Source organism: Pezoporus flaviventris, unplaced genomic scaffold, assembly GCF_033815535.1.
Source record: "Pezoporus flaviventris isolate CSIRO_AGI_PZ_B2104156 unplaced genomic scaffold, CSIRO_AGI_Pfla_v1 ptg000182l, whole genome shotgun sequence".
In the NCBI taxonomy this organism is placed as follows: Eukaryota; Metazoa; Chordata; class Aves; order Psittaciformes; family Psittacidae; genus Pezoporus; species Pezoporus flaviventris.
The window spans coordinates 18,117-43,553 of record NW_026892730.1 but is presented as its reverse complement, the minus strand read 5'-3'; the positions used below and the strand labels follow the sequence as shown (position 1 = coordinate 43,553).

The window sequence follows — 25,437 nt, the reverse complement described above, 5'->3', positions numbered from 1 at the left end:
TGACTGTGACCCCAACACCTTGACCGTGACCCCAACACCTTGACCGTGACCCCAACACCTTCACCATGCCCAACACCATACCCATGCCCCCACCTCAATGGTGCGATGCAATGGGTCCACGATCTGCCAGATGACCAAGGTGACCACGTCCAGCCCCACCAGCAGCCCCACGGTGGCATAGAGCTTCCATGGCTCCAAGGTCTACGGGGGAGGAGGGGGGAGAACACCACCATCACCATCACCATCAAGGACCCCCATTGGGCTCCTCTTTGAGCCCATCCCCTTCTTCTCCTCACCTTCCTCTTCTCCTTCTTCTCGTCCTTCTTGGTGAAGACCGTGTGGACCCACCAGATCTTGGTGAACATGCTCCCATAGGCTAGGCTGAAGCCAAGGCCCAGGAGCCACAGGCGGGCCTATAGAAAGAGGGGTAGGAGATGGGGTACGCTTGGTTGGACCTCCCCATCCCCACCATTGACCCCCATTGGGGTGTCTCCATCGAGCACCCCCAATGCTCCTCCTCTTGCCCCCATCCCCACCATTGACCCCCATTGGGGTGTCCCCATCGAGCACCCCCAATGCTCCTCTTGTTGCCCCCATCCCCACCATTGACCCCCATTGAGGTGTCCCCATCGAGCACCCCCAATGCTCCTCTTGTTGCCCCCATCCCCACCATTGACCCCCATTGAGGTGTCCCCATCGAGCACCCCCAATGCTCCTCCTCTTGCCCCCATCCCCACCATTGACCCCCATTGGGGTGTCCCCATCGAGCACCCCCAATGCTCCACTTCTTGCCCCCATCCCCACCATTGACCCCCATTGGGGTGTCCCCATCGAGCACCCCCAATGCTCCTCTTGTTGCCCCCATCCCCCCCATTGACCCCCATTGGGGTGTCCCCATCGAGCACCCCCAATGCTCCTCTTGTTGCCCCCATCCCCACCATTGACCCCCATTGAGGTGTCCCCATCGAGCACCCCCAATGCTCCTCCTCTTGCCCCCATCCCCACCATTGACCCCCATTGAGGTGTCCCCATCGAGCACCCCCAATGCTCCTCCTCTTGCCCCCATCCCCACCATTGACCCCCATTGGGGTGTCCCCATCGAGCACCCCCAATGCCCCCCCTGTACCTGGCACACGAAGGGGAACAGGCCGGGTCCAATGTGGTAGCCATCGAGGCCAAGGGGGTAGACGGCGGCCAAGGCCAAGGTGCACCCCACGGCGGTCATGTTGTTCAGGTAGGGCTGGGAGTTCTGGATGTACCTGCAGGAGAGCCCCCGTGGCACCTATAGGGCCCCTATAGGGCCACCTACAGCTTGAGGTGCTATAGGGCCACCTACAGCTTGAGGTGCTATAGGGCCATCGACAGCTTGAGGTGCTATAGGGCCACCTACAGCTTGAGGTGCTATAGGGCCACCTACAGCTTGAGGTGCTATAGGGCCATCGACAGCTTGAGGTGCTATAGGGCCATCGACAGCTTGAGGTGCTATAGGGCCATCGACAGCTTGAGGTGCTATAGGGCCATCGACAGCTTGAGGTGCTATAGGGCCACCTACAGCTTGAGGTGCTATAGGGCCATCGACAGCTTGAGGTGCTATAGGGCCACCTACAGCTTGAGGTGCTATAGGGCCATCGACAGCTTGAGGTGCTATAGGGCCACCTACAGCTTGAGGTGCTATAGGGCCATCGACAGCTTGAGGTCCTATAGGGCCATCGACAGCCTTGATGGCACCTGAAGGTCCTATAGGGCCATCTACAGCTTAGAGATCCTATAGGGCCATCGACAGTCTTGATGGCACCTGAAGGTCCTATAGGGCCATCTACAGCCTTGAAGGCACCCAAAGGTCCTATAGGGCCATCTCTCCCCCTAATGTGACCTGAAGGTCCTATAGGGCCATCTACAGTCTTGAAGGTACCTGAAGGTCCTATAAGGCCATCTACAGCCTTGAAGGCACCCAAAGGTCCTATAGGGCCATCTACAGCCCAAATGTGACCTGAAGGTCCTATAGGGCCATCTGCAGCTTAGAAGTCCTATAGGGCCATCGTCAGCCTTGATGGCACCTGAAGGTCCTATAGGGCCATCTACAGCTTAAAGATCCTATAGGGCCATCGACAGTCTTGATGGCACCTGAAGGTCCTATAGGGCCATCTACAGCCTTGAAGGCACCCAAAGGTCCTATAGGGCCATCTACCCCCCTAATGTGACCTGAAGGTCCTATAAGGCCATCTACAGCCTTGAAGGCACCCAAAGGTCCTATAGGGCCATCTCTCCCCCTAATGTGACCTGAAGGTCCTATAGGGCCATCTACAGTCTTGAAGGCACCTGAAGGTCCTATAGGGCCATCTACAGCCTTGAAGGCACCCAAAGGTCCTATAGGGCCACCTACAGCCCTAATGCGACCTGAAGGTCCTATAGGGCCATCGACTGCCTTGGTGGCCCCCAAAAGGTCCCATAGGCCCTGACTGTCCCCCAGCGCCAAGCACCGACCTGACGTGCCCGTTGTAGATGTTGAAGGCCAAGCAGATGATGGCCAAGAGGATGCCCAAGGAAGCCAACACGGAGACGGAGATGAAGAGCTTCTGGGACAGGAAGCGGAAGGTGGTGATGACCTTGGTGTAGTCGGCTGGTGGGGAACCACCTGTAGACCCCATAGCACCATGAAGGGACCATAGGGTCTTCTCCCCCACCCTCCCCAGCCCCACAGAAGGGATGTGGGGACACCCCCTTGGTGGCCCCACTCACCAATCCACTTGTCGTTGTTGTACCAGGAGAGGTTGTCCTTGGTGCTGTCGTAGTAACCGATCTTCTTGTAGACACCTCCTATGGGGGGAGAAGATGTGGGGCAGGTTGGAATCACCCATCGCGCCCCATAGGGAGGGGTTCTTCGTGCTCAGATGGAGCCCCAGACCCAGCATCTTCGAGAAGGACGTTGGTGGAGGACATGGGGCCACCACTGGGCTCCCCTATGGAGACCTATGGAGGGCACCCAATGATGATGATGATGATGATGAGCTCCATAGGGCCATCAAGAAGGACCCTGATTGAGGACATGGGGCCACCATTGGGTTCCCCCATGGAGAGCACCCAATGATGATGATGATGAGCTCCATAGGGCCATCAAGAAGGACCCTGATTGAGGACATGGGGCAACCATTGTGTTCCCCCATGGAGAGCACCCAATGATGATGATGATGAGCTCCATAGGGCCATCAAGAAGGACCCTGATTGAGGACATGGGGCCACCATTGTGCTCCCCTATGGAGATCACCCCATGATGATGATGATGGCTCCATCAAGGACCACTTCTTCATGGTGAAGGAGACCAAGCCTTGCCAGAAGAGGTGCCCAAGGAGGCGACGGCCACCTTTGCTCCTCCCCTTTGATGCCACCCACGGTCCCCATCACCCACCCCATTGCTGACACCCAACATTACCCAACCCCCACCACCATGGACCTTTGAGCTTACCCCAAGGCCCTTCACCCACCTTGGAGCTGCTCGATGAGCGTCCAGGCCATGCGGGAGCCGCTGGCGTCGAAGACAACGTGACCCTGTGGGGATGGGGATGGAGACAATGGGGCCGTGGGGGACCTCTGATAGGCCCCTCTCCCTATGGAAGGGACCCCATGGGGGACCCCTGGGTGGAGGACGAGCGCCATGGGGAGAGGGAAGGGACGCACCGAGACGCCCTCGAAGGCGGAGGAGTTGAGGGCCCGGTAGATCTCGTCGGTGATGTTCTTGTTGTTGTAGTTGAAGTCCTCCAAGCGCAACCCCTTCTTCAGGAGCTCCGTGGAGGTCTTGTTGAGGGCCAAGGCCAAGGCCCAGATGGCGTCGTAGGCCAAGGGGGCCTCTTGGAAGCCCCCCGTCTCCTCCGGGTTCTTCCCCAGCCTCTTCTGTAGCTTCTCGATGAACTCCTGCGAGGTCTGAAGAGGGAGGAGAGGAGAGGGGGTGGGATGGATGGGGTGGGATGGGTCGGGTTGGATTGCATTGGGATGGGTTGGGTTGGGTAGGATGGGATGGATGGGGTGGGGTGGGATGGGTTGGGTTGGATTGCGTTGGGATGGGTTGGGTTGGGTAGGATGGGATGGATGGGGTGGGGTGGGATGGGTTGGGTTGGATTGCGTTGGGATGGGTTGGGTTGGGTAGGATGGGATGGATGGGATGGGGTGGGATGGCTTGGGATGGGGTGGGTTGGATGGGATGGGATGGATGGATTGCATTGGGATGGGTTGGGTAGGATGGGATGGATGGAATGGGGTGGGATGGGTTGGGTTGGATTGCATTGGGATGGGTAGGATGGGATGGATGGGAGGGGTTGGGATGGGTTGGGTAGGATGGGATGGTGTGGATGGGATTGGTTGGGGTGGGATGGGTTGGATGGGATGGGGTGGATGGGATGGGATGGGATGGGCTGGATGGGATGGGTTGAGTAGGATGGGATGGATGGGATGGGGTTGGATTGCATTGGGATGGGTTGGGTTGGGTAGGATGGGATGGGATGGATGGGTTGGGATGGGTTGGGTAGGATGGGATGGTGTGGATGGGATTGGTTGGGGTGGGATGGGTTGGATGGGATGGATTGGATGAGATGGGATGGGATGGGATGGGGTGGGATGGATGGGATGGGATGGGTTGAATGGGATGGGCTGGATGGGGTGGGGTGGATGGGATGTGATGGGGTGGCATGGGATGGGAGGGATGGGATGGGGTGGGATGGGTTGGCTTGGGATGGGCTGGATGGGGTGGGATGGGATGGGTTGGCTTGGGATGGGCTGGATGGGGTGGGATGGGATGGGTTGGCTTGGGATGGGCTGGATGGGCTGGGCTGGAGCTCCCAGCTGGCTCCAGGATGGCCTTGTACCATGTTGGAGATGCTGCGGGTGTTCTCGGGGTTGAGCATCACGATCTCGGTGGTGACGTGGCCTTCAACGGCTTCGGCCATCTCAGCCTCAGTGCAGTTGATGGCCGGGTCCTTGATGCGGAACCAGTTGTCCGCGTACCAACCAATGAGGAACCAGACGTACTTCTTGCCATAGAGCTTCTCCTTGTAGACCTGCGGGGGGCTCCAGCATCCAGCATCCATCCATAGATCCATCCATCATCATCCATCATCATCATCCATCATCATCCATCATCCATCCACCACATTCACATCTACCCACCCTTCCATCCATCGATGCCACCATCTTCCTCCCCACACATCCCTTTGCTCCGCCCCATAACCACCCAATGTCCCCATATGCCACCCCTCACCTCGCAGAAGACTTTCCGTGCCTCGGTCTCATAGAAGAGCCCCACGATGATGCGGGCATCCTGGCGCTGCAGGAGACAATGAGCTGGGGTGGGACTTCTGCTGCCGAGGGGGTCATCAGTCATCATCATCCATCATTATCCATCATTCATCCATCATCCATCATCCATCATCATCCATCATCCATCCACCATCCATCCATCATCCATCATCCATCATCCATCATCATCCATTATCCGTCCACCATCCACCCATCATCCATCATCCATCATTATCCATCATTCATCCATCATCCATCATCCATCATCCATCATCCATCCATCATCCATCCACCATCCATCCATCATCCATCATCCATCATTATCCATCATTCATCCATCACCCATCCACCATCCATCCATCATCCATCATCCATCCACCATCCATCCATCATCCATCATTATCCATCATTCATCCATCACCCATCCACCATCCATCCATCATCCATCATCCATCCACCATCCATCCATCATCCATCATCCATCCATTAATAATCCATTATCCATCATCCATCATCCATCCATTAATAATCCATTATCCTTCATCCATCCATTATCAACCCACTATCTATCATCATCCATCACCCATCATCCCATCCATCATCATCCATCATCCATTATCCATCATCCATCATCCATCATCCATCATCCATCATCATCCATGCATCATCATCCATCATCCATCCATCATCCATCACCCATCCATCATCCATCCATCATCCATCATCATCACCCATCCATCATCCATCCATCATCCATCCATCACCCATCCATCACCTATCCATCACCCATCCATCACCCATCCATCCATCCATCCATCCATTACCCATCCATCATCCATCCATCCATCACCCATCCATTATCCATCATCTCCCATCCATCACCCATCATCCATCATCACCCATCCATCACCCATCCATCACCCATCCATCATCCATCACCCATCCATCACCCATCATCCATCATCACCCATCCATCACCCATCCATCACCCATCCATCATCCATCACCCATCCATCACCCATCATCCATCATCCATCCATCATCCATCACCCATCCATCATCCATCCATCACCCATCCATCACCCATCCATCACCCCAACGGTTGCAGGTCCATGGGGAGCACACAGGGGCCATGGACCCGGCCTCACCTTGAGGTTGCGCACCGGCGCCGCGGGGTCGGAGAAGAAGCTCTGCCTGAAGGTGATCTCCAACCCGGCCTCCTTCACCCGCTGGTCCAGGTCATCCAGGGTCTGGTGGTGGGACCAAGGCAGGAGAAGCAGGGTGGCACCAAGGGGAAGACAGCAAAGAGTGAGGCCGAGGTGGGAGGGGGGTGCTCGTTGGGTGCCCATTGGGCGCTCATTGGGTGCTCATTGGGCGCTCATTGGGTGCTCATTGGGTGCTCATTGGGTGATCTTTGGGTGGCTGTCATTCAATCATTGGGTGGTCTTTGGGTGCTCATTGGGCACTCTTTGGGCACTCATTGTGTGCTCATTGGGCGCTCTTTGGGCACTCTTTGGGTGCTCATTGTGTGCTCATTGGGTGCACTTTGAGCACTCTTTGGGTGCTCATTGGGCGCTCATTGGGCGCTCATTGTGTGCTCATTGGGTGCACTTTGAGCACTCTTTGGGTGCTCATTGGGCACTCATTGGGTGCTCTTTGGGTGCCCATTGGGCACTCATTGTGTGCTCATTGGGCGCTCTTTGGGCACTCTTTGGGTGCTCATTGTGTGCTCATTGGGCGCACTTTGGGCACTCTTTGGGTGCTCATTGGGCACTCATTGTGTGCTCATTGGGCGCTCTTTGGGCACTCTTTGGGTGCTCATTGTGTGCTCATTGGGCGCACTTTGGGCACTCATTGGGTGCTCTTTGGGCGCTCATTGGGCTCTCATTGGGTGCTCTTTGGCCGCTCATTGAGCTCTCATTGGGTGCTCTTTGGCCGCTCATTGAGCTCTCATTGGGTGCTCTTTGGGCGCTCATTGGGCTCTCATTGGGTGCTCATTGGGCACTCATTGGGTGCTCTTTGGCCGCTCATTGAGCTCTCATTGGGTGCTCTTTGGGCGCTCATTGAGCTCTCATTGGGTGCTCTTTGGGCGCTCATTGGGCTCTCATTGGGTGCTCATTGGGCTCTCATTGGGTGCTCTTTGGGCGCTCGTTGGGCACTCATTGGGTGCTCTTTGGGCGCTCATTGGGCTCTCATTGGGTGCTCTTTGGGCGCTCATTGAGCTCTCTTTGGGCGCTCATTGAGCTCTCATTGGGCGCTCATTGGGCGCCCATTGGTCGCTCAATGGGTGCCCCCCTCCCCGTACCGAGGTGAAGACCTCCGTGGTCTGCTGGATGGTGGCGATCTTGGTCCAGCCCCACTTCTTGAAGAGCTGCACGCGGGTGGGGTTGTGCAGCGTGGCCGAGGGGTGGGTGCGGAAGAAGGTGGGGAAGCGCTGCCGATTGGACAGCGCCGGGGAGCTGGAGCCGTACGAGAGCTGCGGGCACGGGCCCACGCCATGGGGATGGGATGGAGGGGAGCAAAGAGCTCCTCCGCCTCCCACCCCATGGGGCACCGTCCGTTGAGGAGGCTGCCCCAAACCCCTGTGTTCAGCCTGACCCATAACCAATATCCCATATCCCATATCCCATACCCCACACCCCATATCCCATGTCCCATACTCCGTATCCCATATCCCATACCCCAAAACCCCACACCCCATATCCCATATCCCATACCCCATACCCCATATCCCATACCCAATACCCCATACCCCATATCCCATGTCCCATACTCCATATCCCATACCCCATACCCCATATCCCATACCCCATACCCAGTACCCCATACCCCATATCCCATGTCCCATACTCCGTATCCCATACCCCATATCCCATACCCCATATCCCATATCCCATACCCCATACCCCATATCCCATACCCCATACCCCATACCCCATATCCCACACCCCATACCCCATACCCCATATCCCATACCCTATACCCCCTATCCCATACCCCATACCCCATAACCCATATCCCACACCCCCCACCCCACATCCCATAGGACCCCATATCCTCACCACGATGAGGTTCCACATCCGAGCAGCCTCGGCCACCAGTGTGGAGACGCTGCTGCAGCCGGGCATGAGGATGATCTTGATGGGGTCGTTGTAGAGCAGCTCATAGAGGTACTTGGTGGCTTGGCCAGGGTCACACTGGGGTGGTGGGGACATCACAATGGGGTCGAGGGCATCACAATGGGGTCGAGGGCATCACAATGGGGTTGGGGGCATCATAAAGGGGTTGGGGGCATCACAATGGGGTTGAGGGCATCACAATGGGGTCGAGGGCATCACAATGGGGTTGGGGGCATCACAATGGGGTTGGGGGCATCACAATGGGGTTGGGAGCATCATAAAGGGGTTGGGGGCATCACAATGGGGTTGGGGGCATCATAAAGGGCTTGGGGGCATCACAATGGGGTTGAGGGCATCACAATGGGGTCGAGGGCATCACAATGGGGGTGAGGGCATCACAATGGGGTTGGGGGCATCACAATGGGGTTGGGGGCATCACAATGGGGTTGGGAGCATCATAAAGGGGTTGGGGGCATCACAATGGGGTTGGGGGCATCATAAAGGGCTTGGGGGCATCACAATGGGGTTGAGGGCATCACAATGGGGTCGAGGGCATCACAATGGGGGTGAGGGCATCACAATGGGGTTGGGGGCATCATAAAGGGCTTGGGGGCATCACAATGGGGTTGAGGGCATCACAATGGGGTCGAGGGCATCACAATGGGGGTGAGGGCATCACAATGGGATTGGGAGCATCATAAAGGGGTTGGGGGCATCACAATGGGGTCGAGGGCATCACAATGGGGTTGAGGGCATCACAATGGGGTTGGGGACATCACAATGGGGTCGAGGGCATCACAATGGGGGTGAGGGCATCACAATGGGGTTGGGAGCATCATAAAGGGGTTGAGGGCATCACAATGGGGGTGAGGGCATCACAATGGGGTTGGGAGCATCATAAAGGGGTTGAGGGCATCACAATGGGGGTGAGGGCATCACAATGGGGTTGGGAGCATCATAAAGGGGGTGAGGGCATCACAGTGGGGTGGAGGGCATCACAATGGGGGTAAGGGCATCACAATGGGGGTGAGGGTGTCATAAAGGGGGTGAGGGCATCACAATGGGGGTGAGGGCATCACAATGGGGTCGAGGGCATCACAATGGGGGTGAGGGCGTCATAAAGGGGGTGGGGGCATCACAATGGGGGTGAGGGCATCACAATGGGGGTGAGAGCATCACAATGGGTTTGGGGGCATCACATAGGGGTTGGGGGCATCACAATGGGTCTGAGGACAACCCCCCCCCCCCCCCCCCGTCCCCTCCAACCCATCCCAACCCCCCCTCTTTTCCCCATTGGATCCACGCTTCCCGGTGTTCCCGATCCATCCCATCCCCCCCCCCATTCCCGCTGTTTCCCAGTGGGGGGGGGAGGGGGGAGGGGGGGGGGATGAATAATTCAGGACACGGATGCTCCTGGTGCCGTTGCCGTGGCAACCGGAGCCAGGACCCAGCAGCATCCTGTTGCCATAGCAACCGCGGGGGGGTGGGGGGGGGGATTAAGAAGGGGGTTGGGAGGGGGTGAAGGACAAATAGGGCTCCATGACCCCCCTGTTCCCCATAGATCTGCCCCATAGATCTGCCCTATAGACCCCCATAATGGTGCCAGGCCCCCCCTGCTCTATATATTGATGTAACCCCTCTGCTCCTGCCCCATAGATTTGCCCCTTAAGCTCTCCATGGCTTCCCCGGCCCTATAGAGGCTATAGCCTGCCCCATATCCTTGCCCTATAGAGGCAATAGCCTGCCCCATATCCTTGCCCTATAGAGGCAATAGCCTGCCCCATATCCTTGCCCTATAGAGGCTATAGCCTGCCCCATATCCTTGCCCTATAGAGGCAATAGCCTGCCCCATATCCTTGCCCTATAGAGGCAATAGCCTGCCCCATATCCTTGCCCTATAGAGGCAATAGCCTGCCCCATATCCTTGCCCTATAGAGGCAATAGCCTGCCCCATACCCTGACCCATATCCCAGCACTTCTTGCTGTGCCATTGCCACCATGCCTCACTGTCCCCCTGCCCCATTCCCAGCTCCACCATCACCTTCATCACCCCATCACCACCACCATCACCCTCATCACCCCATCACCTCCATCCCCTTCAGCACCCCATCATCATCATCCCACCTCCATCACCGCCTTCATCACCCCACAAGCACTTCCATCCCCGTTGCCCCTTCATCACCTCCATCACCCCATCATCACCTCCATCACCTCCATGACTGCATCACCTCCATCCCCTTCATCACCTCCATGACTGCATCACCTCCATCACCTTCATCACCTCCATCACCTCCATGACTGCATCACCTCCATCACCTTCATCACCTCCATCACCCCATCATCACCTCCATCACCTCCATGACTGCATCAGCTCCATCCCCTCCATCCTCTCCATCACCTCCATCACCTCCATCACCTCCATCACCCCATCATCACCTCCATCACCTCCATGACTGCATCCCCTCCATCACCTTCATCACCTCCATCACCTCCATCACCCCATCACCATCTCCATGACTGCATCCCCATCACCACCTCCATCACCTCCATCACGTCCATCACCTCCATCACCTTCATCACCTCCATCACCCCATCATCACCTCCATCACCCCATCATCACCTCCATCACCTCATCATCACCTCCATCACCTCCATCTCCTTCATCCCCTCCATCACCTTCATCACCTCCATCACCCCATCACCACCTCCATCACCTTCATCACCTCCATCCCTTCATCACCTCCATCACCTCCACCCCCTTCATCACCTCCATCAGCTCCATCACCATCATTACCCCATCATCCCCTCCATCACCCCATTGCACCCACATGACTGCATCATCACCCCCATCACCTCCATCACCCTATCCCCACCTCCATGGCCCCATCCCGTCTATCACCTCCATCACCATAGTTATCCCATCATCACCTCCATCCCCTCCATCACCACATCATCACCTCCATCACCACCTCCATGACTACAACACCACCTCCATCCCCTCCACCACCTCCATCAACCCACCACCACCTCCATCTTCACCATCCCCTCCTTCCCCATATCACCTCCATCCCCTTCAGCACCTCCATCACCTCCATCAACCCATCACCACCTCCATCATCACCATCCCCTCCTTCCCCATATCACCTCCATCCCCTTCATCACCTCCATCACCTCCACCACCTCCATCACCCCATCACCTCCATCACCCCATCACTTCCATCACCCCATCACCCCATCACCACCTCCATCATCACCATCCTCTCCTTCCCCATATCACCTCCATCCCCTCCATCCCCTCCATCACCTCATCACCTCCATCACCTCCATCACCTCCATCCCCTCCACCACCTCGATCACCCCCATCACCACTTCCATCATCACCATCCTCTCCTTCCCCATATCACCTCCATCATCACCATCCCCTCCTTCCCCATATCACCTCCATCCCCTCCATCACCCCATCACCCCATCACCCCATCACCCCATCACCTCCATCCCCTCCATCACCCCATCACCTCCATCACCTCCATCACCTCCATCACCTCCATCACCTCCATCACCCCATCACCTCCATCACCTCCATCACCTCCATCCCCTCCATCACCCATCACCTCCATCCCCCCATCACCCCATCACCTCCACCACCTCCATCACCTCCATCACCCCATCACCTCCATCACCCCATCACCTCCATCACCTCCATCCCCTCCATCACCTCCATCACCCCATCACCTCCATCACCTCCATCACCTCCATCCCCTCCATCACCCCATCACCTCCATCCCCCATCACCCCATCACCTCCACCACCTCCATCACCTCCACCACCTCCATCACCTCCACCACCTCCATCACCTCCATCACCTCCATCACCCCATCACCTCCATCACCTCCATCACCCCATCACCCCATCACCTCCATCCCCTCCATCACCCCCATCCCCCCCATCCCCTCCCTCACCCCCCCATCCCCTCCATCCCCCCCCCATTCCCCCCCACCTTGCTGTCGTGGTGGATGAGGCGCAGCTCGTGGTCGGGCAGGATGTCCCCCCGGCTGTTGATGTCCTCCAGGGCCATGCGCACGGCGGGCAGGCAGGCCTGGCCCCCCGGCCACCCCCCGCTCATGGGGAACAGGGCCCCGACGTGCACCGCCTTCTTCCCTGCGCCCGACACCGGTGCCACCAGCAGCGCCAGCGCCAGCACCATGGGGGGCAACCGTGGGGGCCATGGGGGCGATGGGGCAGGAGCCATGGGTCAGGGAGGAGGTGGGGAAGGGGGGCATGGTGGGGATGGGGGGGGGGGGGGGGGTTGGGGGGAGGAAGGGGATGAAGGAGGAGGATGGGGATGAAGGAGAAGAGGAAGAGGAAGGGCAAGGGGGGAGATGGAGGAGGAAGGGGATGAGGATGGAAGGGGAAGGAGAAAGAGGAGGAGGATGGGGAGGAAGAGGAAGGAGAAGGAGAAGGAGGGCAGAGGGAGGAGGAGGAAGAGGATGAAGATGGAGGAGGAGGAAGAGGAGAAGGAGGAGGAAGGACGAGGAGGAAGGAGGAAGAGGAGGAGGGAAAGGAGGAAGAGAGGAGAAGGAGGAAGGAGAAGGGGGGGGGGGGGGGCGTTGATGTCACCGGGCTCGAGCTTGGAATGGGAATGAAGGGATCGTAGGGAATGATGGGAAGGGGGGGAGGATGAAGAGGGATGGGGATGGAAAACAGGGATGGGGGGGGGGGATAAGAGGGATTGGGGGGGAATAAGAGGGATGGGGGGGGAATAAGAGGGATGGGGGGGGAATAAGAGGGATGGGGATGGGAGAAGAGAGGGATGGGGAGCAGAAGGATGGCGAGCGGAGGAGCCGGAGGGATTCGGGGCGGAGACTCCGGAGGGATGGGGGAGAGGAAAAGAGGGATGGGGATGGGGAAAGGAGGGATTGGATGGGGGGGGAGGGAGGGAGGGGAGGGGGGAGGAGCAAGGGGGGGGGGAGGAAAGGGGGGGGGATGTGGATACGCGGATATGGGTGGGGATGGATTGATGTGGATTGACATGGATGGACATGGGTAGACATGGAAGGACATGGATGGACATGGATAAACATGGATGGACATGGGTAGACATGGATGGACATGGATGGACATGGGTAGACATGGAAGGACATGGATGGACATGGATAAACATGGATGGACATGGGTAGACATGGATGGACATGGATGGACATGGATAAACATGGATGGACATGGGTAGACATGGATGGACATGGATGGACATGGATAAACATGGATGGACATGGGTAGACATGGATGGACATGGATGGACATGGGTAGACATGGAAGGACATGGATGGACATGGATAAACATGGATGGACATGGGTAGACATGGATGGACATGGATGGACATGGGTAGACATGGAAGGACATGGATGGACATGGATAAACATGGATGGACATGGGTAGACATGGATGGACATGGATGGACATGGATGGACATGGGTGGACATGGATGGACATGGAAGGACATGGGTGGACATTGAAGGATATAGGTAGACATGGGTGGACATGGATAGACATGGATGGACATGGGTAGACATGGATAAACATGGATGGACATGGGTAGACATGGAAGGACATGGATGGACATGGGTAGACATGGATAAACATGGATGGACATGGGTAGACATGGATAAACATGGATGGACATGGGTAGACATGGATGGACATGGATGGATATGGGTAGACATGGATAAACATGGATGGACATGGGTAGACATGTATAAACATGGATGGATATGGGTAGACATGGATAAACATGGATGGACATGGGTAGACATGGATGGACATGGATGGATATGGGTAGACATGGATAAACATGGATGGACATGGGTAGACATGGATAAACATGGATGGACATGGGTAGACATGGATGGACATGGATGGATATGGGTAGACATGGATAAACATGGATGGACATGGGTAGACATGGATAAACATGGATGGACATGGGTAGACATGGATGGACATGGGTGGACATGGAAGGACATGGATGGACATGGATGGACATGGGTAGACATGGATGGACATGGGTGGACATGGAAGGACACGGATGGACATGGGTAGACATGGATAAACATGGATGGATATGGGGAGACATGGATGGACATGGATGGACATGGAAGGGCATGGAAGGACATGGGTAGACATGAAAGGACATGGGTGGACATGGAAGGACATGGGTGGACATGGATAGACATGGATGGACATGGAAGGACATGGGTTGACATGGGTGGACATGGGTAGACATGGATAAACATGGAAGGACATGGATAGAGAGGGTAAACATGGATTGACATGGAAGGACATGGATGGACATGGAAGGACATGGAAGGACATGGAAGTGCATGGATAGACATGGATAGACATGGAAGGACATGGATAGACATGGGTAGACATGGATTGATATGGATGGACATTGAAGGACATGGAAGGACATGGATAGACATGGAAGGACATGGAAGGACATGGATGGACATGATTTGACATGGATGGACATGGAAGGACATGGATGGACATGGATGGACATGGATGGACATGGAAGGACATGGATGGACATGGATGGACATGGATGGACATGGAAGGACATGGAAGAACATGGAAGGGCATGGAAGGACATGGAAGGACATGGATGGACATGGAAGGACATGGATGGACATGGATGGACATGGGTGGACATGGATGGACATGGAAGGACACGGATAGAGGTGGATAGACACATGGACACTCACCTGAGGAAGGACGACGAACTGTGGGGGGAAACTGAGTCACAAGAGATACCCCCAAAGCCATTGACTCCCCATAGAGTCCCCAGTGACACCCAGTGACACCCCATAGAGACCCGAAGACCCCCATTGGCACCCCATAGAGACCCAAAGACCCCCACTGACACCCCATAGAGACCCAAACCCCATCATGGATGCCAGTGGTGACCCAAACCCTGTCACTGACCCCAATGGAGACCCAAACTGCACCACTGCCCCTAGTGGAGACCCAAACCCCACCATTGACCCAATGGAGCCCCAAACCTCACCATTGACCCAGTGGAGACCCCAACCCCATCACTGACCCCAAAGGAGACCCCAACCCATCACTGACCCCAATGGAGACCCCAACCCCACCATTGACCCAATGGAGACCCCAACCCCACCATTGACCCAATGGAGTCCCCAACCCCACCATTGACCCAATGGAGACCCAAACCTCACCATTGACCCAATGGACCCCCAAACCCCACCATTGACCCAATGGAGACCCCAACCCCACCATTGACCCAATGGAGACTAAAACCACGTCATTGACCCAATGGAGACCCCAACCCCACCATTGACCCAATGGAGTCCCCAACCCCACCATTGACCCAATGGAGACCCAAACCTCACCATTGACCCAATGGACCCCCAAACCCCACCATTGACCCAATGGAGACCCCAACCCCACCATTGACCCAATGGAGACCCCAACCCCACCATTGACCCAATGGAGACCCCAACCCCACCATTGACCCAATGGACCCCCAAACCCCACCATTGACCCAATGGAGACCCCAACCCCACCATTGACCCAATGGAGACCCCAACCCCACCATTGCCCCCAATGGAGCCCCCAAGGCATCCCTGGACCCCATAGCCCCCCATGGGCGCTCACGCTCGCAGGAGGGCCTCGGGGTGCTCCATCGGCCCAGGCGGGTGCAATTGCTGCGGGGGGGCCCCACCAGGCGGTAGCCGGGGTCGCAGCTGAACTCGGCCCAGGTGCCCTCCACCGGCACCCGCTCCATGGCGTGGGTCAGGACCGAGCCGTGCTCCAGGGAGAGCTGGGCCCGTGGGCAGGGCCGCACTGTGGGGGACGGCAATGGGGTCAGGGGATGGGGGGGGAATGGGGGTGATGGAGGTGGAGGTGGGATGGGAATGGAGATGGGATGGGGATGGGATGGGGATGGAGATGGGGATGATGGAGATGATGGAGATGGGGATGATGGAGATGGGGATGATGGAGATGATGGAGATGGGGATGATGGAGATGATGGAGATGGGGATGGAGATGTGGATGGGATGGAGATAGAGGTGATGGAGATGAAGATGGGGATGGAATTGGGATGTGGGTGATGGAGATGGGATGGGGATGATGGAGGTGGGGATGGGAATGGGATGGGAATGGGATGGAGATAGAGGTGATGGAGATGAAGATGGTGATGGGATGGGGATGGAGTTGGGATGGGATGGGGATGGAGATGATGGAGATGATGGAGATGGGGATGGGATGGGGACGGAGATGGGGATGGGATGGGGATGAAGATGGGATGGGGATGGGATGGAGATGGAGGTGGGATGGGGATGGGGATGGGACAGGGATGGGGATGGAGGTGATGGAGGTGATGGGGATGATGGGGATGATGGAGATGATGGAGATGGGATGAAGATGGAGGTGATGGAGATGAAAATGGAGATGGGATGAAGATGGAGATGGGATGGGGATGGAAATGGGATGGGATGGGATGGGGATGGAGGTGATGGGATGTGGGGGATGGAGATGGGATGGGGATGATGGAGGCAGGATGGAGATGGGATGAAGATAGAGGTGATGGAGATGAAGATGGAGATGGGGATGGAGATAGGATGAGGATGATGGAGATGGGGATGCAATGGCGATGGAGATGGAGGTGCTGGGATGTGGGTGATGGAGATGGGATGGGGATGGAGGTGGGATGAAGATGGAGGTGATGGAGATGAAAATGGGGATGGGATGGGGATGGGATGTGGGTGATGGGGATGGAGATGGGATGGGGATGATGGAGATGGGATGGGGATGGAGATGGAGATGGGATGTGGGTGATGGAGATGGGATGGAGATGGAGATGGAGATGGGATGTGGGTGATGGAGATGGGATGGAGATGGAGATGGGATGTGGGTGATGGAGATGGGATGGAGATGGAGATGGGATGTGGGGGATGGAGATGGGATGGGGATGGAGATGGGATGTGGGGGATGGAGATGGGATGGGGATGGAGATGGGATGGGGATGGAGATGGGATGGGGATGATGGAGATGGGATGGGGATGGAGAAGGGATGGGGATGGAGATGGGATGGGGATGGAGATGGGATGGGGATGATGGAGATGGGATGGGGATGATGGAGATGGGATGGGGATGGAGATGGGATGGGGATGATGGAGATGGGATGGGGATGGAGATGGGATGGGGATGGAGATGGGATGGGGATGATGGAGATGGGATGGGGATGATGGAGATGGGATGTGGGTGATGGAGATGGGATGGAGATGGAGGTGCTGGGATGTGGGGCACGGAGACGGGCTGGGGACACCCCCCCCCCCCCACTCACGGCAGCGGCTGGGCTGTCCCCCCGCGGTCCAGGAGCCGTCGCGTTGGCACTTGCGCACCTTGGGCCCCACGAGCTCGCGCTCGGGCCGGCACACGTACTCGAGCTCGTAGTCGAAGGGCAGCACGCGCACGCTGCGCACCTCCTCCGGCGTCAGCCCCCGGTACCGGATCCCCCCGTCGCGGGGCGGGTGCAGGATCTGGCAGCCTGAGGAAGAGGGGGGACAGGGTTAGGGGTAGGGGTAGGGGTGGGGTTAGGGTTAGGGGTAGGGTTGGGATAGGGTTAGGGTTAGGGGTAGGGTTAGGGTTAGGGGTAGGGTTAGGGTTAGGGTTAGGGGTAGGGTTAGGGTTAGGGTTAGGGTTAGGGTTAGGGTTAGGTTTAAGTTTAGGGTTAGGGTTAGGTATGGGATAGGGTTAGGGTTAGGGTTAGAGTTAAGGTTAGGGTTAAATTTTAGGGTCAAGTTTAGGGTTAGTGTTAGGGTTAGGTTTAGGGTTAGGGTTAGGGTTAGGTTTCGGGTTAGGGTTAGGGATGGGATAGGGTTAGGGTTAGAGTTAAGGTTAGGTTTAAAGTTAGGTTTAAGTTTAGGGTTAGGGTTAGGGATGGGATAGGGTTAGGGTTAAGGTTAATGTTAGGGTTAGGTATGGGATAGGGTTATGGTTAGGGTTAGGGTTAAGGTTAGCGTTAAGGTTAGGGTTAGGGTTAGGGTTAGGTTTCGGGTTAGGGTTAGGGATGGGATAGGTTTAGTGTTAAGGTTATGGTTAGGGTTAGGTATGGGATAGGGTTAGGGTTAGGGTTAGGGTTAAGGTTAGGGTTAAAGTTAGCGTTAAGTTTAGGGTTAGGGTTAGGGTTAGGTTTCGGGTTAGGGTTAGGGATGGGATAGGGTTAGGGTTAAGGTTAATGTTAGGGTTAGGTATGGGATAGGGTTAGGGTTAGGGTTAGGGTTAAGGTTAGCGTTAATGTTAGGGTTAGGGTTAGGTTTCGGGTTAGGGTTAGGGATGGGATAGGGTTAGGGTTAGGTTTAGGGTTAAGGTGTGGGTTAAAGTTAGCGTTAAGTTTAGGGTTAGGGTTAGGTTTAGGTTTAGGGTTAGGGATGGGATAGGGTTAAGGTTAGGGTTAGGGTTAGGTATGGGATAGGGTTAGGGTTAGGGTTAAGGTTACGGTTAAAGTTAGCGTTAAGGTTAGGGTTAGGGTGAGTGTTAGGTTTAGGGTTAGGGATGGGATAGGGTTAGGGTTAAGATTAGAGTTAAGGTTAGTGTTAAAATTATGGTTAATTTTAGGGTTAGGGTTAAGTTTAATGTTAGGTTTAGGGTTAAATTTAGGGTTAGGTTTAAGATTAAGGTTAAGGTTAAGGTTAGGGTTAGGTTTAAGATTAGGTTTAGATTTAGGGTTAAGTTTAAGGTTAGGATTAGGGTTAAAGTTAGGGTTAGGGTTAGGTTTGGGATTGGGTTGAGGGTTAGGGTGAAGTTAAGGTTAAGGTTGGGTTTAAGGTTAGGGTTAGTGTAAGGTTAAGTTTAGATTTGGGGTTAGGGTTAGGGTTAGTGTTAGGTATTAGGGTTAAGGTTAGGGAGGTTAGGGTTAGGGTATCGGTTAGGTTTTGTGTCAAGGGTGTTGTTAAGGATGAGTTAGGGTTAGGGTTAGGGGTTTAGGGTTAGGTTTAGGATTAGGGTTAGGGTTCGGGATGTGTAGGGTTAGGGTTAGTATGGGTTACGTTTAGGTTAAGGTTAGGGTTAAGGTTAGGTTTAGGTTTACGTTTACCGTTTAGGTTAGGGTTAGGGTTAGGGATGGGATATAAATGGGTTAAGGTTAGGTTAAGGTTAAGGTTAAGGGTTAGGGTGTGGGTTATTGTTAGGGTTGTGATTGGGATGGGGATGGATAGGACACTCATGTGGATGGATGGGACCATTCATGGGCACATATGGACACAGATGTCACATGTATGGTCATGTATGACACACGTATGGTCACGTCTGGCACATGTATGGCCACGGATAGTCACGTGTGCCGCACACATGTTGATGTAGAGAGCCAAGCCTGGAGGCATCCAGAGCCATACAAAGTCACCCCATAGACACCCTATAGAGACTCATGGACTGCCAATAGACATCCTATAGGGGGCCGTGGACACCCCTTAGACACTCCATAGACACTCCATAGGCACCCCATAGACACCCCATAGAGACCCATAGACGCCCCATAGACACCCCATGAAGACCCATAGACACCCCATAGACACCCCATAGAGACCCATAGACACCCCATAGATACCCCATGAAGACCCATAGACACCCCATAGACACCCTATAGAGTCCCATAGACACCCCATAGACACCCTATGGAGATCCATAGAGAGCCACAGACACCCCATAGACATTCCATAGAGACTGAAAGAAACCCCATAGACACCCCATAGAGAGCCATTGATACCCACGGAGACCCATAGACACCCATAGAGAGCCCATAGAGACCCATTGACACCCCTAGACACCCCATATACACCCTGTAGAGACTCATAGAGACCCATAGACACCCATAGACACCCCATAGAGACCCACAGACACCCCATAGAGAGCCATAGATACCCACAGACACCCATAGACACCCCATACAGACTATAGACACCCCATAGAGACCCATAGAGACCCAATGTACCTTCAGTGAGGTTCATGTGGACGCCCGCCTGCACAGGCTCCGTGCTCAGCACCAGCAGCAGCAGCAGCAGCATCTATGGGGCAGCCCCACACTTAGGGGGGATACAAGAGGGGGACCCCCTCCCCCCCCAAGCACTGCCGCAAAGGTCACCAAGGGGTAGATCCCTATAGAGTACACCCTATGGAGAACACCCCTGTAGAGAAATCCCTATAGAGTACACCCCATAGAGTACACCCCATAGAGTACACCCCATAGAGAACATCCCCTATACAGTACACCCCATAAAGAACACCCCCATAGAGAACACCCCATAGAGAACACCCTATAGAGAACAACCCCATAGAGAACATCCCATAGAGAACACCCCATAGAGAACACCTCTTAGAGATCACCCTATAGAGAACATACCCTATACAGTATACCCCATAAAGAACACCCCCATAAGGAACACCCCATAGAGAACACCCCCATAGAGAACACCCCCATAGAGAACAGCCCCATAGAGAACATCCCATAGAGAACACCCCATAGAGAACACCCCTATGGAGAACACCCCATAGAGAACACCCCATAGAGAACATCCTGTAGAGAACACCCTATAGAGAACACCCCCATAGAGAACACCTCTTAGAGAACACCCTATAGAGAACACCCCCATAGAGAACACCTCTTAGAGAACACCCTATTGGAGAACACCCCCATAGAGAACACCCCCATAGAGAACATCCCATAGAGAACACCCTATAGAGAACACCCCCATAGAGAACACCCTATGGAGAACACCCCATAGAGAACACCCCATAGAGAGCAGCCACTATAAAGTACACCCCATAGAGAGCACCTGCTATAGAGCACAACCTATAGAGAACACCCCCATGGAGAACACCCTATAGAGTACACCCCATAGAGTACACCCCCTATAGAGTAGACCCCTATAGAGTAGACCCCATAGAGTGCACCCTATAGAGTACACCCCCTAGAGAGTACACCCTATAGAGTAGACCCCCATAGAGGACACCCCCTATAGATAACACCTCCTTATAGAATACACCCCATAGACAACACCCCCTATAGAGATCGCCCATAGAGAACACCCCCTATAGAGAACGCCCTTATAGAGTGCACCCTATAGAGATCACCCCATAGAGAACACCCCCTATAGAGAACGCCCTTATAGAGTGCACCCTATAGAGTACACCCCATAGAGAACGCCCCCATAGAGCACACCGCCATAGAGAACACCCCCTATAGATTACACCCTATAGAGTACACCCTATAGGGAACACCCCATAGAGAACACCCCATAGAGGACATTGCATTTGTTGTCATTTTTCGTTCCAATTTGGGTTGAAAACGCCCGATTTTGTTTGAAATTTGATTTCAAATTTGGTTCGAAATTTGAGTTGAAATTTGGTTTCAAATTTGAGTGAAAATTTGTTTCAAAATACGGCATAAAATTTGAATTGAAAATAGAGTTGAAAATTAATTTCAAATTTGGATTGAAATTTGATTCCAAATTTGACTTGAAATTTGATTCCAGAACTTCATTTCAAACTTTTTTTTTATTTCAACCCCGATTTGAAACTCGAATTTTTTTTTCATTTCAGGTTTTGACTGGAAATTTGCATTTTTGTTTTTCTTTTCTCCTGGAAATTTCAATTTCCATTCAAATTGGAAGCAAATTTTTCCTTTCCATGGAATTTTCATTTTGGCTTGAAATGGGATTTTCATTCTTTTTTATTTCAATGGAATTTTCAGTTTTATTTAAGTGAAATCTCGTTTTTTTCCTTGAAAATTCCATTTAATTTTTCCTTTCAATCGAATTGTCATTTTCAATTTTTGTTTTTTCTTTCAATTTTACTTTCACTTTTTCCTTTCAATTTCATTTTCCGATCCCTTTCTTTGTGCTTTAACATTCATTTTTAATTTTTCCTTTCAATTTTTATATTAATTTTAACTTTAATTTTCATTTTAAATTTCATTTTCACATGGAATTTCAATTTAATTTTCATGTAAAATTTCATGTTCACTTTAAATTAATTTTAAATTTCATTTTCACATGAAATTTCTATTTAATTTCATTTCCCATTTAATTTTCAATTAAAATCTTATTTTAATTCACACTTCCATTTCATTTTATTATAATTTTCATTTCAAATTTAATTTTCGTTTTTAATTTAATTTTCATTTTCAATTTAGTTGCATTTTAAATTTCTTTTTCACTTTAAATTTCAATCTGATTTCAGTTTAAATTTCATTTTTTTAAATTTTTGATTTATTTTTTATTTCAAATTTCTTCTAAAAATGAATTTTAATTTTTAATTTCAATTTTATTTTCATTTCCAATTTCATTTCAGTTTAAATTTCGTTTTAAATTTCACTTTCACTTTACATTTCAGTTTAATTTAAAATTTCAATTTAATTTTTATTTCAAATACCGTCTAAAATTGATTTTAATTTTTCATTTCAATTTTATTTTCATTTTTTAGTTTCATTTCATTTTAAATTTCATTTTGAAATTTCCCTTTCATTTTAAATTTCATTTTGAAATTCCACTTTCACTTTAAATTTCATTTTCGATTCCAATCCCCAATTTCTCGCCCACTTTTTTTCCTCCATTCAACTTTTCCCCTCAGAATTTCAGGTTTGGGGCAGTTTTCTGCTTGGGGGGGTGTTGGGGGGGGGGGGGAGGGGCAAAGTGGGGGGAGGGGCCTCCCCTTTGCCCCCCCTCCCCAGGGGCACCCATAGCACCCAATGGGGGGGGACACCAGAGTGTGTGTGTGGGGAGCAAGGATGTGGGGGGGTCTGGGTGATGGGGGGTCCCATAATGGGGGGGTCCCATAATAGGGGGGGTCCAATAATGGGGGGCTCCAAGGTGATGGGGTGAAACCCACAATGGGGGGGGTGGAATAAAGGGTCCTAAAATGGGGGGTGGGGGGGAAATTGGGGGTCCAGGGCCCACCTTAGGGGGGTCCATAATAGGGGGAATCCCATAAATGGGGGGGTCCTATAATGGGTGGGGGTCCATAATGGGGTTGATCACATAATGGGGGTGATCACACAATGGGGGGTCCCATAATGGGGGTCCCATAATGGGGTGGGTCCTATAATGGGGGGGTTCCATAATGGGGGGGGTCCATAATGGGGGGGGTCCATAATGGGGGTCCCATAATGTGGGGGTCCCATAATAAAGGGGATCCCATAATGGGGGGGGGCCCATAATGGGGGGGGGGGTCATAATGGGGGGATCCCATAATGGGGGGAGGCATAATGGGGGGATCCCATAATGGAGGGGGCCCATATTGAGGGTGGGCCCATAATGGGGGGGGTCCATAATGGGGTGATCCCATAATAGGGGGGGTCCATAATGGGGGTCCCCATAATGACGGGGGGCCCATAATGGGGGGGGTCCATAATGGGGGTGATCCCATAACAAGGGGGGGTCCCATCATGGGGGGGGGCCCATAATGGGGGTGGCCCCATAATGGGTGTCCTATATAAGGGGGGGTCCTATAATGGGGGGGTCCCTAATGTTGGGGGCCCCCCAATTCGGGTCTCCCATCTCCCATCTTGACGGGGGGGGGGTCTATCCCTTTAAGAGGGGGGGCACCCTTTAGAGCGCTAAAACAAGGGGTGGGGAGGGGGTCCCTGCCCCACACCCCCCCCCCCTTTACAATGGAGGGGTCCAAACCCCCTCATTGCGCCCTATAGCAAAGGGAAGGCCCCATTGGGGGGGGGGGGGTGGGGGAGGTCTTACCTTGGCCTGGGCTGGTCCACAATGGGATGGAATGGGGGGGGGGGTGGAATAAAGGGGGGGGGGGTGTCAAGGCAATGGGGTGGGGGTGGGGGGGGGTCCTAATCTGGGGGGGGTTGGGATTGGGATGAGGGGGGGAGGATGAGGATGCTCGGGATGGAGGATGGGAAAATCCCGGTGATGGAAGGATGGGAAAGGCGGGGGGGGGGGGGAAGGGGGGGGGGGGTGGAGGGGGGGGGATGGGAGGGGTTATGAGGAGGGGGAGGGGTTTGGATCCGCCTTGGACACGTGATGCAGGCGGTGAGCACGTAAGCACCCCCCCCACATAGGCGTAACCCCCCCCCCCCCCCCCCCATAGACACGTGACCTAAACTGGGCCATAGGGATTATCCCTATGGATGGATGAGGGGAATCCTGCCCCCCCCCCCCCCCCATAGGGTCAGGAAGGGACATGGTGATGGGGGTCTTATGGGGGTCCTATAGGGGTCTTATGGGGGTCTTATAGGGGTGCTATAGGGGTCTTGGGGGTCTTATAGGGGTGCTATAGGGTCTTATAGGGGTCTTGAGGGTCTTATAGGGTTCCTATTGGGGTCTTATGGGGGTCTTAGGGGTCTTATAGGGGTCCTATAGGGGTCTTATGGGGGTCTTATAGGGGTGCTATAGGGGTCTTGGGGGTCTTATAGGGGTGCTATAGGGGTCTTATAGGGGTCTTGAGGGTCTTATAGGGTTCCTATTGGGGTCTTATGGGGGTCTTAGGGGTCTTATAGGGGTCCTATAGGGGTCTTATGGGGGTCTTGAGGGTCTTATAGGGGTGCTATAGGGGTCTTAGGGGTCTTATAGGGGTCCCATAGGGGTCTTATGGGGGTCCCATGGGGGTCTTGGGGGTCTATAGGGTTCCTATAGGGGTTTATGGAGTCTTAGGGGTCTTATAGGGGTCCCATAGGGGTCTTATGGGGTCTTGAGGGTCTTAATAGGGGTGCTATAGGGGTCTTATGGGGGTCCCATAGGGGTCTTATGGGGGTCTTGGAGGTCTTATAGGGGTCTTGGGGGTCTTATAGGGGTCCTATAGGGGTCTTAGGGGGTCTTGGGGGTCTTATGGGGTGCTATAGGGGTCTTATGGGGGTCTTGGGGGTCTTATGGGGGTCTTATGGGGGTCCTGGGGGTCTTATAGGGTCTTGGGGTCTTATAGGAGTCCTATAGGGGTCTTATGGGGGGTCGAATAAGGGTCTTATGGGGGTCTTGGGGTCTTATGGGGGTTTTA

At 54.0% G+C, this 25,437-nt stretch overlaps 1 protein-coding gene across 1 annotated transcript in view; it reads right to left on the bottom strand.

The window, feature by feature from the left end:
• The window catches only part of GABBR1 (gamma-aminobutyric acid type B receptor subunit 1), a 29,833-nt gene extending 5,638 nt beyond the window's left edge, over positions 1 to 24,195 (bottom strand). The window contains exons 1-18 of the mRNA XM_061440914.1: positions 24,180 to 24,195; positions 20,423 to 20,495; positions 17,777 to 17,980; positions 16,084 to 16,272; positions 15,168 to 15,185; positions 12,403 to 12,563; positions 8,349 to 8,483; positions 7,592 to 7,762; positions 6,435 to 6,536; positions 5,249 to 5,314; positions 4,857 to 5,048; positions 3,676 to 3,918; positions 3,483 to 3,546; positions 2,740 to 2,817; positions 2,485 to 2,635; positions 1,127 to 1,259; positions 297 to 413; positions 94 to 201 (exon numbers count right to left, since the gene is read on the bottom strand). Of these exons, the coding sequence (XP_061296898.1) occupies positions 94 to 201; positions 297 to 413; positions 1,127 to 1,259; positions 2,485 to 2,635; positions 2,740 to 2,817; positions 3,483 to 3,546; positions 3,676 to 3,918; positions 4,857 to 5,048; positions 5,249 to 5,314; positions 6,435 to 6,536; positions 7,592 to 7,762; positions 8,349 to 8,483; positions 12,403 to 12,563; positions 15,168 to 15,185; positions 16,084 to 16,272; positions 17,777 to 17,980; positions 20,423 to 20,495 (2,205 nt within the window). The 5' untranslated portion in view covers positions 24,180 to 24,195. The remainder of the gene's footprint in view (positions 1 to 93; positions 202 to 296; positions 414 to 1,126; positions 1,260 to 2,484; positions 2,636 to 2,739; positions 2,818 to 3,482; positions 3,547 to 3,675; positions 3,919 to 4,856; positions 5,049 to 5,248; positions 5,315 to 6,434; positions 6,537 to 7,591; positions 7,763 to 8,348; positions 8,484 to 12,402; positions 12,564 to 15,167; positions 15,186 to 16,083; positions 16,273 to 17,776; positions 17,981 to 20,422; positions 20,496 to 24,179) is intronic.
• Between the last annotated feature and the right edge of the window lie 1,242 nt (positions 24,196 to 25,437).